Source organism: Pipistrellus kuhlii, unplaced genomic scaffold (genome assembly GCF_014108245.1).
Source record: "Pipistrellus kuhlii isolate mPipKuh1 unplaced genomic scaffold, mPipKuh1.p scaffold_m20_p_1, whole genome shotgun sequence".
Taxonomy (NCBI): domain Eukaryota; kingdom Metazoa; phylum Chordata; class Mammalia; order Chiroptera; family Vespertilionidae; genus Pipistrellus; species Pipistrellus kuhlii.
In genome coordinates this window covers 12,106,957-12,121,849 of record NW_023425404.1, presented here as the reverse complement: position 1 = coordinate 12,121,849, position 14,893 = coordinate 12,106,957, and the positions used below count along the sequence as shown (strand labels likewise).

The 14,893-nt window shown below is 57.8% G+C and overlaps 1 protein-coding gene across 2 annotated transcripts in view; it reads right to left on the bottom strand.

Annotated features, from left to right (window-relative positions):
• Window positions 1–14,893, bottom strand: part of LTBP2 (latent transforming growth factor beta binding protein 2) — a 92,568-nt gene that overhangs the window by 20,500 nt on the left and 57,175 nt on the right. For both annotated transcript variants that reach the window (XM_036421235.2, XM_045578674.1), the window contains exons 9-17: window positions 14,714–14,788; window positions 12,365–12,487; window positions 8,822–8,986; window positions 8,368–8,583; window positions 7,285–7,304; window positions 5,959–5,998; window positions 5,154–5,267; window positions 2,931–3,059; window positions 2,065–2,193 (exon numbers count right to left, since the gene is read on the bottom strand). In XM_036421235.2, the coding sequence (XP_036277128.2) occupies window positions 2,065–2,193; window positions 2,931–3,059; window positions 5,154–5,267; window positions 5,959–5,998; window positions 7,285–7,304; window positions 8,368–8,583; window positions 8,822–8,986; window positions 12,365–12,487; window positions 14,714–14,788 (1,011 nt within the window). The remainder of the gene's footprint in view (window positions 1–2,064; window positions 2,194–2,930; window positions 3,060–5,153; window positions 5,268–5,958; window positions 5,999–7,284; window positions 7,305–8,367; window positions 8,584–8,821; window positions 8,987–12,364; window positions 12,488–14,713; window positions 14,789–14,893) is intronic.

Genomic DNA, 14,893 nt, shown 5'->3' with positions numbered 1-14,893 from the left:
GAGCTGCAGTATCTAAACCCCAGCAAGTATCTGGACTATATAAGAGACCCCAAAAGAGTCACAAGGAAAACCAGCAACCACCACTGGAAAACTGAGCGAAAGACGAGAACAGGCCATTTCCAGGTAAGGAAACCCAAAGGCTAACCTACGAAGAGATCTCATGCCAATTAGTAAAGTAACTTATTTTACATATGTACTAGTCAAGCCATTTATATTCATCAATTATATTTACATCGTTTGAATCCTAGAAACTGCACATTAATGACATAATTCATGAAGTAAGTAATTAAAACAATGACCTGTTGCTTTCTGAGACTGGTAACATTTGGAAGTGTTATCCTGGGTGAGGCCTCGTTAAGTGGCAGCAGACCCCACTGACCCCAGCTGACCTTGAGCTGCTTCCCTCCTCTCCCCGCTGTCAGGTAGGCAGAGACATCTCGACACCCAGGATGGCACACAGCATAACCCCTTATCTGGGCCAATCCTGGCGGCACCACTCCCTGCAGCAGCCAGCGCCCAGGGCTGGGCCTGCCGAGAGCAGTGCCTCTGGCCCACAGCACCTGCCAAGGCTGCGCAGCCCAGAGAAGCCCCTTGCCCCAGCCTCTCCCCTCGCCAACTCCAGTTATTGGGAGCACTGCTGTCTGGGTCCCTTCCCTCAAAGCCAGCTGACCGAATCGCCACCCTCTGCTTTCAGATCTCTGCGGGCTGCCACTGCCTGTGGGACAGCGTCCAAGCACTTCAGCCTGGCACTCATGACACTTCACCACTGGTCTCCGCCCCTGCCACTTCCTCCTCATACCCCGTACCCCCGTCACACTGGATTTGGCATTGTTCCCAGAGCGTGCCAGGCCTGTCCAGGACTCTGCTCCCTGCAGAAATGGCTCCCTTTCCATGGAATACGCTCCACTCCCTCACGCCCTTCACTTTGTGTGTAAGGGAGTGTGTTGTTGGAAGCAAAGCTCCGAAGTCCCTGGGCGTTTCAATCCACCTCTCTGAGCCGCAGTTTGCTGAGCTATAAAGTAGGTATGAGGATTTCTAGTGCATGGGGTTGGGATGATGAGCTTCATAAAGTGCTTAGGACAGTGCCAGCACGTAATACGTGCTCATGAAACGGTTCTGCCCCAGCTCAAACACTTCCCATTCTTCCACACAGAACCAGTTGTCTCCTCACCCTCTGGGGCCACCATTTACATCTTACTCTCTCCCACTGCCCCCAGAGCTTACACGGCTCCTGGTACATAGGTGCTCAGTGCTTGGGGGCTGAATGAATGATGCACACAAGTCCGCCACCCTTCGGTTAAAGAAGTGATTTGTCTCCTCTACTCCCTTTCCCCCCACAACCGGTGAGGGGACCAGATCCTTGAGGGTTAGAACCCAAGGGGTCCCTGGCAGTGGGAGGATACACAGCTTTCCGGAGGGGCCCTGGAGTGACTGCTGGGCTGCCCGGGCCAGAACCACCATGTGGGCCCCAAGAAGGCAGTGCCGTTCCCCAGGAGAAGAACCCAATTGTGTTAAGAATCCTAAGTCCCAGCTTGGAAAGCGCCGCACCATATTCTCGGTGGTCTCTTCTGTGACAATGCAGGCATCACAGTGTGACTGCTGCATATGAACGGGCCTGTGTTGGAAGCCCCGTTAGCCCTGCAGGCCTTGCTTGGGAAGCTCAGAGCCTTGCACGCACCGGCTGCAGAGGACCCCAAAGGCATGGGTATGGGTCACCTCCTTATCACAAGGAAAGCAGCTCCTTGTCACTCAGAAGTTGGGGACCTGGCTGTTAGCCCTCCTCTCCCTGGACACACACCCCCCCCCCCCAATACACACACACACACACACACACACACACACACACTCTTGGCTTTAGCCACAGTTCCCTGAGCCTTGGCTCTTCAGATTCTCAAGTTCGGTGCCGGGGCAGTCGGCTTTCTCCCAGGTCTAGCTCTGAGCCCTGGTCTCGGTTCCCTGGGCCCCGCACTCCCACACCGCAGAACTGAGTGCTGAGGCTGCCTGGATCCTCTGCCACTTCCGCTCTCCGGGGGTCCTGTGCCCAACCGGAGGGCTAGGGCTTACCTTGGCATTCCTGCGTGGTCCCCGAGGTGGCCGGCGTGTAGCCAGGGTAGCAGAGGCAGGAGTAGGAGCCCACGTGGTTGACACAGCGCCCTTTTCCCAGGCAGGGGTCCCTCAGACACTCGTTGTCATCTGAGCAGAGTGGGGAGGGAGGAAGATCAGGGTAGCCTTTCTCTGGGCCTGGGCCAGCACCTGCCCATGTGAAGGGCTGGACAGGGGATGGTGCTGTGGGGCCAGAAGAAGGTGAGGGAGCAGAGGAGGCTGGAGAGATGAAATATCTCAGAGGCTGGGAGCCATGAAGCCAGCCCACGGGGCCCACCAGGCACCAAAGGCCTGGAGTGGCTGCCCTTCGCCTCCTCTCTGCCCACTGGCTCCCTCTCCCAGTGGCCCCGTGATCACTTCCTTTCTCCTTCAAGCCGCAGTGATGTGTCCCCTTTGTGTAATAATATTGGGGTGACAGGGGGTGGTCAGGCCAACCCTTGATGATTTGTCTTGGCCTTCAAACCTGTCTACCAAGGATGGCCTTGGTAGAGACATTTACAAAAACAGACCTTGGTCCACCCTGCAGGCAGCAAGATGGCCAGTTTGCGGGGGGGGGGGGGGGGGGGGGTTTGCTGAACTCAGAGCTCCTCAGCTCTGAGGGCCCTGGGGTGGCTTCCCACACTCCTGGAGTCCTGGAGATTCCTCAAATGCTGCCCTCAGAGGTTGGTCTCCCCAAGGTTAAGGTCAGCTTTGTCCACAGGGTCTATGCTCCTCCTCAACCCACCGACCACACAGCCTTCTGCTGCCTGGACTGTTGACTCTGTCCCCTAGCAGTCCCGCTCCCATCCACCCAGACCCTGAGCGAGCCCGGACTCCCAGGTGAACACCTGTGCAGTGGGTCTGGCTGGGGTGCAGCCGGAAGCCGGGGCTGCAGACGCATCTGTATCCATCTGGCAGGCTCACACAGGTGCCGGGGCCACAGATGTTGTTGGCTCCAGCGGCACATCTGTCAATATCTGCGGGAGACAGAGCAAAGCCCAAGTCATGGGCACAGGGGAGGGGTCAAGGCAGTGGGGCAGAGTGGGAACAGTGTGGGGTCAGGGTACCTTGGCCTCAAAGGACCCACAGAAACCTCATCTCACCCTTAGTTGGGCTCTCCCACATCCACATGGCCTGTATAAGCTGCCCCCCATCCCCCTTCCACCTACTCCCAGGGCCTGAGCCCCACCAGGACGGAGCTCTCAGGAGGGCATCGCTCTGACCAAGATCAATCAGTTGCCAATGGGCCACGTCCTGAGTCCCCGCAGGGCCCGGCCCGCTGAGGTCTCCAGCCTAACCTTACCCTGAATGCAGGCACGGCTCTCACAACAGTGCCCGGCGATTCCCTTCCCTGGCAAATCCTCCCCACTTTCCCCTGGGCAGACAGACAGGCTGACAGACAGATCTGGTGAGCAGGGTGCTGGGAAGAACTGCAGGGCAAGCGGGGTGGGGCCAACCGAGCAGGGCCTTGCATGCCGCCTGAGACATGCCAGCTAGGAGTCACGCAAGGTGGGGTGTGATCAGAGCCGTCTCAGAAACACCACTCATCACACCATGCCACCTCACTCAGCAAGATGGGAAGGGTGGCACAGGGGCCCTTAGAAACCAGGACTGAGTTGGGTGGTGCAAGGGGTGAAGTGCGGAGACGGGTGCTGAATGCAGACAGTTTGAGACTCACCAGGACTCAGGGCTGAGGCTGCCTGAGGGCAAGGACCCTCACTTTGTGGAGCTGTGTCCTTAATACTAGCAAAGTACCCAGCACCCAGCACCCAGCACATGCTGACCGGACACAGCCCTGACTGCATGAAGGATGCCGTCAGCCTCTGTGTCCGCCCTGATGTCCCAGCGGGAAGCCCACACACTCTGGACTCCCTGCCCGGCCCCAGGGGAGTGGGCTGGGATGAGGCTTGAGATGGCGCGCAGTGGGGCTTCACAGTGTTTGCTAAACTGGACGGAGCTGAACGTCCACGCTGGCCTGTTTGCAAGGCTGCGCTGTAGCTCGCCCGGCTTCAAGTGTCCACCTCAGGACTCATGGGGACCGCCAGCCAGATTCCAAATGTCCTCCCCGAGGGGTGAGGTTGGGGGGTGACAGGGAAGACGGGGGATCAGGCACAAGGCTTTGGGGGTGGTTGGGCAGAACCTGTCCCCCTGAGAGCTGCGGCTGGGCCTGGCCTGGCCCCTCCTGCCCCTCTCCTCTGCCTCGGCCTCTTCCTCAGACCCATTTCCTTTGTCAGAGACTCAGCAGGACTGAGCCCCTTCCCCAGCTCATCTTGCTGTGGGTGGAGGGGGGACGTGGAGCAGTGCACTGAGCCCAGAAGAGAGGGCCTGGGAGGGGTGCCCTGGTTCAAGCCCAGGAAGACAAACCCCGACTCCACCCCACATTTTCTGGACTTTTCCACGGGGCTGCGGGGTCTCTCCCGTTGCCAGGGGAAATCCAGAAAGACCTGTCTCTGCCAAGGTGGCCTCAGTCTGCGAGGTTAAGAGATAAGCAAACCTGGACACGTGGGAGGCCACACACGGGAGCACACGTGCGCCCACACGTGTGCGGGGAGCAGCAGGTGACCCGGCCTGGCTTCTCCTGAGCCAAGTCCCCAAACAATGAGCCTCGAGGAGGGCACATTCCAGAGCGAGGCGGATTTGCCAGGAATCTCCCCTCCCGCTCCCCCCTCACCACTGCAGCAGGCCGGGGTGGAGGGGGAGCACAGGCTCCCCGGCAGCTAAACACCCTGGAGAACCCGGCCTTCCCGAAAGCTGCCCCTCCCGCCGGCAGGAGGCTGCCCACTGCCAGAACACTCAGGTGACTCAGAGTCAACAGCCTGGGAGAGCCAGGCTTCCGGAGGCTCCCTGTCCTCCAGAGGCCCCTGGCTCCTCCCGGGGGGGGCTCTGAGTGACCCTTCTCTTTCCCCTTCCTGGCTGGACCCGTGCACCAGATGGGATTCCTGTGCTCGCTAGGGCCCTGTGGTCTCTGTGAGAAGAGCCGGGGTGAGCCTGGGGGAGTTGCCGCAGACCGTGTGTTCATTTGGTGGAGAGGCCCAGTCACACCCACACCTCGCAGGGCTGGCTGCAGGTACCTGGGGGGCCCAGGGTCACCAGCACGTCGGTGGGGGTGGTCACTTGCTCTTCTTCTGGGGCCTCTAGACTCCCCTGTCCAGGCAGTGGTGGCGTTGGTCTCCCTGTGGCGTCTCCTGTGGGGGGTTGGGGGAGGAGAGGGGAAAGAGGTGGGCATAGCCCCTTGGCCAGCCACCTTCCCACCTGGGACAGCGCCCCCTCCAGGTTCCTGGCAGTGCCCTTCGCTCGTCTCTGCTGTCCCAACTCCAAGAGCAAGGGGAGGAGCCTAGGGCGGGTCACCCCTCGCCTCTTAGCGCCCTGAGGCCTGACCTGGCCCCAAACAGAGTCAGAGGATCTGAGGGCTCATCGGGTCTCAGAGCCCCTCACGCTCCATCTCACAGGCGCGGAGACGGAGCTGGCAGAAAGGGCCACTTGTGCAGGGCCACCTGGCTTCCGAAGCCGGACTCCTGGTCCCCACGCCAGCATCCTCCTCCTGTTTGCAAAGCGCTTTGCCGTTCACAGAGCTCTGCCATGAACATCCACACCCCATCGGCCTTGGGAGGCAGCAGGGCAGGTGTCCGTGCCCATTTTAGAGTGAGGACGCAGGGGGCCAGGTCTCTGACTTCGGAACAGTGCCCCGTCCCCACCCCCGGCTCCTTAGGTGCATGGAGCTCCTGGAAAAGCATTCACAGGTCACATTGTCAGCCAAGACCTTATCTGATTTGAGCCCCATGTATCAGCTCCCAGGTACTGACTCCACCACTGGATGAAGGTCTCTCCCTCCCTCCCTTCTCTGTGAGCTGGGAGCCGAAAGGAGGAGGGACTCACCTGGGGCCCAGGCAGGGACTTGAGTAACGCTGGATGTGACCTGCACAGAAATAAGAGACTGTTTCTCTCGGTTCGGCTGTCAGCTCCCCGACTCGCTCCCTTCTGCCGGGCTCCCCATCCATCGCACTCCCTCATTTTCCGTGCATTCCTGGTACTACGTTCTTACCACAAGCTGGGCATTTCGCTAGGCACTTTATGTCCACATCTTATTAATCTCAACTCTCCTGTCATAGTAGGTTGTAATGATTAAATGCATGCAATGTGCCAGCTCCGTGTCGTCTCAGCAAGTGTCACGTCAATGCTGTGACCCCGGAGACAGCAGCGGAAGCGCCAGGGGTTAACTAGTCACAGGGCTAGTGTTGGTGAAGCGGGATCCCAGGCCACACCTGCTGTCCCTCACCACAGCCCACGGACAGAGGTAGATAAGCCATGGGGAACCAGGAGGGGAGATGGCAGAGGAGGATAGAGGATCAGGAGCATAGCTCAGGACGGTGAGGAGGTAGAAGTGGAACTTCGGTCTGAGAAGATAACACATGGTTCTCCAGAGAGAGAGAAGAAGCTCATTAGAGAAAGTGTTTGGGCAAGTGGTTGAGCATCGACCTATGAGCCTGGAGACCACGGTTCCATTCCCAGTCAGGATCAATGATTCTCTCTCATCATTGATGTTTCTACCTCTCTCTGCCTCTCCCTTCTTCTCTGAAATCAATAAAAATGTTTTTAAAAATAAATAAGTGTTTGGGGAGAGTCAGGTTTGCAGGTTGGAGGGGCAGGGAAGGGATTGGCGGACGCGAGGGGAGGAGCAGATTCATTCTGGAGTGGTTTTCTAGGAGGACGCTCAGTTCTTTACGGGGACTGCTGGGCACAGGGGAGGGGCTGGGATCCTCGTTTCTCAGTGAAGCGGTTTGAGGCTAGCCACAGCTCTGCTTCTACTTCCCACTCACAGAGGAGACCTTGAGGTTTAAGCAAATCAAGCTCAGAAAATGCCAAATATGAAATTAATCTAGAACCAGTTCTAGACCTCGTCTGCTTGAGTGACAGCCAGAACTAACAGGACACGTGCCTACTTCCTTTCTGAAGGGGGCCCCAGACCACCCCAAGTGAAAAAGCATAGAAGCTACTTGATAAGCAGCAGCTATTATTACTTCCTTTAGGATAAAACTGGTCCTTGGATGAACCCTCCACTTCAGAGTCTCTCCAACTAAAATCCTACATATACTCCGTCCTTCTCCCTTTCCTCCCTCATAGGACACTGCCCCATGGCCTTGGTGGCTACCAGGTCCCCCTCTGCCACACTTGCCCAATTCCCTGGTGAGAAGACTCACTCACCTGGCCAGCCTGAGAGTCACCTGGGAAGGAAATGTGAGAACATGAGCTCATGGAGGGTAGTCTGGCCACCTTCTCCCCTCTACCCACAGCCAGGGCTGGTTCCACCCGTGACCTCCTGACCTTTTCCCCAGAGGTCAGCAGTGGAGAGAGCTTAGACTCTTATGCCTGCCTCTTCCCCTCCTGCCCCACTGGGACTGGCCATCACAGACCCCAGAATCCCAGATCTGAGGGTCTATAAGGTGTGTCACTTGGTGGGAGGAAACCTACTTCCCTCCAAGGCCCCCTGTGATGGGAGTCCCACCCACCTGGGCCAGTCCACCCTGCGGTCCTAGCTGTCACTCTCCTCCCTCCCCAGCCTGCCAGTCACACTAGGTCACTCTGCCCCTCCCTCTCACCAGGGGAACAGTTCCAGGGAGGAGAGGAGTTGTTCTTCCCTTAGTCAAGGTCTAGTTCCCATGATGACTAAGGCTCTGTCCTGACTTCCCTCTCTCCTGGAGAAATTTTGGCCATCACATAGTTCTCCTGGTCCTACTATAACCCTGGCCTCCTGCACTCTGTGTTACCAGTGACTTGGGCATGCCTTCTGCGTGGTTTCCCAGGGCACCTGCCAGGGGTGCCTCAAGCCCAGGCTCCTCCCAGCCCCTTTCCTCCCGAGGCCAAGGCAGTTGAGCTGGAGTTCGTGCTTTAACTCTGAGGTTAGAGTTGGGGATCGAGAGCACCCAGACTCCCCAGGATCCACCCCTCAGCTCTTCAGGCCTTGAAGCCAGCACCAGCCTCAGAAGCTGCATGGCCAGGGGCCTGGGATGGAAAGACTGAGGAGCTGGAGCGGCGGCTGCTGTTGACCTCTCCCATCTCCACCAGCAACTCCCTGATGTGGGCACCTCTTGACCCCACAGGGGAGAGGACGTGGGTGAGGCCTTCCTGTCATGTGAGTCCCAGGGCTGGCTGCTGCTGCTCCAAAGCCCCTTTCCTAAGACTCCAGAGATGGGTGCCACGCATCCAGGATAAACTCCCGGTGGCTCTCTGAGGTGCTCTAATCCAAGTGGAAGAGGAACCCCTCAGGCATCTCCCCAACCCGGATACCCTTGTCAGGAATGGTCCCAGCCTCCAGCCAGGTGCTGGTGGCCGCCCGGAGTGGCTGCCTCTCTGCTGGTCTGGACTGGGTCCCACTGGTCTTCTGCCCTTGCTCCCCTGAGGGCCTGGCCAGCTCCTCCTCCTCGGCTTTCCTCATGGTCAGGCGGATGTCTGAGCTCGAGTAGGTGTAGCCATGGCCGGCAGGGCAGATCTCTCTGAAGGCCTCTGCAAGGTCAATGGTCAGAGACACACACTGAAGATGCTGTTCCTGCAGGGACCCCAGGCCCCTCCCCCCCATCCCTTTGGGAGACAAGGCTAATGCAGCAGCAAGGAGGGAGGGGCCCTAGGCTGGGTTAAGGAGTTGAGCAGGGAGGAAGACTAAGGTCTTCTGGCGTAAGGTTAGGTCCAGGTGGGGGAAAACCGCTACCGCTTATAGGAAGCTCGAGCAGGGACAGAGGGTTACCTGTGCCAGGCAGCGGGCATTTCTCACACTTGCTGCCCCATGCTTTGCCCACTCGGCTGCAGCAGCATATCTGCTTGGTGATCCTCTGGGTCAGAGGCAGGTCGCAGGTGCCTGGCCCCAGTGACCGGTAGCACAGCCCCTGCTGCATGGAGACAGCCTTGTCCGCTGAAACAGACATAGCAGGTGGGGATGGGCAGGTGGCCGGGGGGAGAGAAAGCACAGGCAAGAGGGCAGAGGATGGAGGAGTGGCTGGTCGTGCGCTCGGACTACTGGCCTGCGTCAGTCTGGGAGTTTGGGGCCTTGAAAATGCTCACGAGAATGTTAGGAAGAACAGCGGCAGTGGAATGCTTCAGCACCTCCTCGTGTTACCTGTGTGAGGGGACTCTGATGCCTACCCACATGGAGAACCTGGTTACAAGGGTTTGCCAAAGTCCAACGCGGGCCTGGGTTGAGTGGGGAGCAGTGTGTTCTGAGGGCCACAGGCGAGGTGAGAGCCAAAGGCCTGCTGGGGACCTTTCAGGGCAGGGACACTGTCATCTTTGTAATCAAGCTCCCTGCCCAGCGTCTGATGGATTGATGGATGGCTAGATCCATGAAGCAATCCTGTGGACCACAATGAGGGTGAGCTAGTCTGGGTTTCAATAATAACAATGCCACTACCATTGTCCCCTTGCTTGTACTTATTAAAATATTTTTTATTGATTTCAGAAAGGAAAGGAAAGGGAGCAAGAGATAGAAACATCAATAATTAGAGAGAATCATCGATCAGTCGCCTCCTGCCCACCCCCCACCAGGGATGGAGCCCATAAGCCAGGCATGTGTCCTGACCAGCAATCAAACCATGACCTCCTGGTTCATAGGTTGATATCCAACCACTGAGCAACATCAACCAGGCCCCTTGCTTGTACGTTGATAGTAACTATTCTAGATTATTCTCTTATAAATTACCTCAAAGGAAGATGAGGAGCCATGCCTCACTGGAAGAGACTGAAATCTTCAGAGGGACGGATGAGGGGAAGAGGTGGGGTGAAAAGGGCAACACTCAAAGTTGAGGAATTGATGATTCTGGGAGTCCTATCAGGACTCTTCAGCCCAAGTTCAACTTCCCGACCCACCAGGAGCTACATGACCTCCTGGGTCTTGTCTCCTTCATACGAAGGGCGATGGGTGGTGGATGAGTTTATTTCTGCCTGTCCCTCATTCTCTGGTAACAGCATCCTGGTTTTCCTGTGGGATCCGCCCTTTATTCCCTCGGTCTTGGTCTCCACTTCCCAGTTGAAGAAGTATAGTCCATATCCTTCTCACAGTGATTGAATCAGGGATGGGCACTTGATAAGTAGGCCCCATGATGTTAATTAGCTTTGGGACTCTTCCTGGATTATTAGAAAAGATGCTTTTTATGTTCCTATTTGTTGTTCTTGAGTTTCAAGGGTGGAAGGTTATAGGCCTAGAGCAGTGATCGGCAAACTCATTAGTTAACAGAGCCAAATATCAACAGTACAACGATTGAAATTTCTTTTGAGAGCTAAATTTTAAATATATATATATATATATTTCATTGAGTTTTTACAGAGAGGAAGAGAGAGGGATAGAGAGTTTGAAACATCAATGAGAGAGAAGCATCGATCAGCTGCCTCTTGCACACCCTCTACTGGGGATGTGCCTGCAACCAAGGTACATGCCCTTGACCGGAATCGAACCTGGGACATTTCAGTCCGCAGGCTGACGCTCTATCCATTGAGCCAAACCGGTTTTGGCAAGAGCCAATTTTTTTAAACTTAAATTTCTTCTAATGCCATTTCTTCAAAATAGACTCGCCCAGGCCATGGTATTTTGTGGAAGAAACACACTCAAGGGGCCAAAGAGCCACATGTGGCTAGTGAGCCACAGTTTGCCGACCACGGGTCTAGAGTGTCTGGTGGGTACCTTTGAAGGAATAAGCAATCAACAACACCGAAAGAGAAGAGCAAGAGACATCCTAATGACACTGTGGTGCCTGGATCCAGCCAAGCCTGTGGCACACCTACCTCTGGACCTCCTAGTTGTGTGGACCAATGAATCATTTTTGCTTTCAGTGGTTTGAGTTGGGTTTCTGTCACTTGCAACCCAAAGACTCCTGACAATAAACCTTCTTCACAGTGAAATATGAGAAAGGGTCCTGTCCAAGTCATGTGCCAGACCCGTCCCCGAGCCACGGCCTCCAGGTCCAGTCTCTGCCTCCAGCAGCCACTTCCCTGGGGCTATCGTAGGGAAGGGTGTGGTCCTTTCCAGGTGACACAGCTGGGAACATCAGCAGGCTGCCCAGCCCAGAGGGCCCTTGTAGCTGTTCCACTAGCCCTTTGCCAAGAAGGGGGGCAAAGCTCAGAAATGAAGGGAAGAGAAACTTAGTACTTCCCCCTACCCACTTCATAGATATGAGTCATCAGAGGAGGCTGGATGGGGTAACAGTAAGGAGGGGAGAGGGAGAACACTCAAAGGCCACCTCTGCTTCCCTGCATTAAGGCTCTCTCTGGCACTAATATGTCATCTCTGATGTTAAATACAGTGGTGGGTGGGGTGGGGAGGAGAAGAGCTGTGTGCCCCTCAAGGCCTTGATTGCCTGTCTCTGTCACCAGAGGTCTTCTGAGAGCTGCCTGACATATCCTCCCCACCCTGGGCCCCGCCCTCCCTGAGGGCTTTGACCATCTCCTATCCCTGAGGAGACACACACAGGGCTGAGGCCTCCCTTCACACGAGCGCTCCCTCTGGGTGGCGCCGGAGTCATGTCCATTCTGGGGTCTCCTCAGACCCGGTGCCTGGCCGTTTGCAGACTGAGGGAGCTCTGCTGAGTGGGGTGGCCAACCTGACCTGGGCTGTCCCTTGGCAGAGGCCAGTCAGTACTGGTTTCTTTCAGCTCTGGCCAGGCCTCCCTGCCCCAGGAAAGCCCCATCCGGACTGTGGCGTCAGCTCTGCCATCGGAGAGGGACTGTCGGCCTGGGCCTCTCCCCCTGGAAACCGCAGAGGTCACTGGAAACAGCTGCCCGGGTGTACACGCACGCACACACGGATACGATGCCAATAGGACTCGTGACACGTATGTGTTTGCGGATGCAGAGACACACGCAGAACCAAGGGGATCACAGGATTGTGGGGAGGCCTGGGGCCGGCGGCAGTGGCATTCCTGCTGCAGACAGGCCCCCTCAGGCGCCAAAGAGGCAGCCGCTGCTCAGCCAGATGTTAGGACAGAGGCAACACACATTCCCCAAAGGAAATGAGGCCAAAGACGGAACAGAAACGACGAGAGGAAAAAAACAGGAGTAGAAAATCCCAATCTGCAAAGTCCCAAGAAATGCCTAACGCCCAAAGTGGAGCAGCAGCTGCCTGTCCCGGCAGGAGGGGATGGACCCGTTTTTGTACGCCGGGCCCAATTCCAGGTCAAGTAGCAGCCTCTGGGCCTGGGGAAGGAGTCTGGGGGAAACTCCTGCTCTGGGCCTGGCCCGTGAACCCCAAGGGTCCCATCTTGCCGCCTGGCGCCCCCCAGCCCGGTTCCCCGCCCGCACTCACACACGCAGCGGCTCCTGGACGGATCCAGCATGAGGCCGGGCCTGCAGGTGCACAGGTAGCTGCCCCTGGTGTTCACGCACTCCGCGTCCCGGCACAGGCCCAGGGTCAGGCACTCGTTGATATCTGCAGGGTTGGAGGAGACGACCATGGACCCGCCCCGGGAGGTCTGACGGAGGGAAGGGCTGGGGCAGAGAGCTTCCAATACTCTCTCCAAGTGAAGGGACAGCGACAAAAGGGCTGCCCTTTATTACGCTGACCCCTCTCTCTGTGTCTCACTCTCCCATCTGTAAAATGGGGTTCAGAAGAACAGCTACCAGGTGGTCTCACATTAGGAGGCCAAAACAAATGAAAAAAATGGCAGATCACGTGGTCCTGGAACTGGTCATAATGATCACGATATTAAGAGCTAATGTTTACTGAGCATCTCCTATGTGCCTCATTCAGTTTCACAAAGTTTCATCAAATAGGTCCACATGTCCTCATTGTATAGGAGGGGAGACGGCGGCTCCAGGAATGACTTGCCCAAATCCACTCGGCTGGTGTGTGGCATCTGGGATGCAAACAGGGGAAGCGGATAAGGGGACAGCGGGGGCGGGGAGGGGGGGATGTTGGAGGGCAGAGAAAAGAGTTCCGGTCCCTCCCGCTCAGCCTGCCTCGAGAGCCCCAGAAGCAGCTCCCAGCCCACATCTGGGGAACAGGCACGCAGCGAGCTGCAGGATGGAGGTTCCGGCCAGGGGGAGGAGGAGGCAGGTGCTGAGCCACCGTTTAGGTGTCTGTCTCCACCTGGGGCCGCAGCCATGCCTAAGCCATCCCTGTGTACCAGCTCAGAGGAACACCCCAGAATTACCCATTGGGAGCAGCAGAGAAGGATGGAGTGAGAGCAGAGGTGGCGCATGCGGGTGCAGAGTTGGGTGGGTTCCTTCGAAAACACAGAGACCACGGCCCTGGACTCAGGAAGGGGGAGGTTTCAGGGGCAGGGCCTCCTGGGAGGGCCCCTGAGCATCCTGCACCCCGGGGCTCAGTGGCTGGAGACCAGAGCCCATCTGAGATTCTGGAAATAACGTCACCTTCCCCGGCTGGGAAGCCACCGGGCACAGTTAGGTATGAACAGCCTTACCGCACCCTCCAAGGGCAAAACCAAGCCGTCTCCACACCACAGTCCGCCAGGCCCTCAGCCCACTGCCCCTGAGGGAGGCGGGGCTTGGGCTGGGCTGGGCTGGGCTGGGCTGGGCTGGATCAGACGTCTGCCCTTTTGCCTGATGCAAGCACCTTTCTTACCCACGGGCCGGAAATCGCCTCTGGGGCCTGGCATCCCACAGGCAGGTGGCCCAGCCACCCCGGGGCGTCCTCAGGCTCCAGCCTCCAGGGGGAAGATCCCTAGGAGGCCACCTGGGTCAAGCCCTGGTCTCCAACCCAGCTTCACCCAGAGCAGCCACACAGACAGCGGTGCGTGCAAGGCGGCCTTCCTTTGGGGAAGCTCAGCTCCTCGCTGCCCTCCGCCAGCCCCAGCAGCCTCTCCCGGCGGGAAGGCCCGCTCCTGTCATACCTACTGCCAGGCCCACCGCCAGCAGGGCTCCTCACTCAGAGCCAGGGCTGCTGGTGAAGCCTCTGGAACCCTCCGTCCCGGTCCCACTGCCCACCCCACTGGAATCCCCTACAGAAGCCATTGCTGAGCCCCTCTCCCACCGTCTGCCCCGAGGGGCCCCTGGGCCTGGCTGCTCTGGGGTTTTCTAATGCAGAGTGCTCTGGGCCTCCGCTGGCCTCACAGAGAGTGCCAGCCAGGCCAGTCCAGCAAGGCCAGGGGTGTGCTTCATGGTCCCCTCTCCTCCGCCTGTGCCTCCTGCCCACCCCTAACCCCACCCCCTGCCCGGCCGTGGGTTGAGGCAGGGGAAGCCCCAAAGGTGCTTGTTGGGCAAAGTCCACAGAGGTCTCTGCTAACTCAGGCTGACCTGGTCTCCCAGCCTGGAGTCCAAAGTCTTCCCATCAGGGAGGTCAGCCCGGGAGGTGAGTGGATGTTCGGGGTGTGGGGTGGCACCCTCAGATATGGCACCACACATTCCTAAAGAGGCACGTGGCCCCGGTCCGGGAGAGGGTGGGTGGGGATGGCGAGGAAGGGGTGGGCTTGGCTCCAGGTCCTTTCTCAGGTGGATCTGGCCCATCGCCTGATTTCCTTAAGCCTCTGGAACCAGCAAACCCCAAAGTTTCCCCAAGCTGGAGTGTAGGGATCCCCAGTGGAGACCACGCAGGCAGTCTCCACTGACGATGCAGGGTGGGCAGAGGCGTTCCTGCATCACCAGGCCTCCATCATTTCCCTTCCCCAGGCCCAGCCGTGGCCCTGGTCATCCTTACCTTGGCAGTGAGTGAGGTTGAGTCTCTTGTACCCCTGGGGACACTCCAGCTGGCCATTTTCAATCACAGGAGAGGCTGAGGGGTGAAGGCACAGACAGGTCTCAATGAGGGCCCTGGGGTTCCTTTGTCACCCACGCTGGGAAGAGGGATGCAGTCTGGATGTCCAACTGTGTCTCCTTA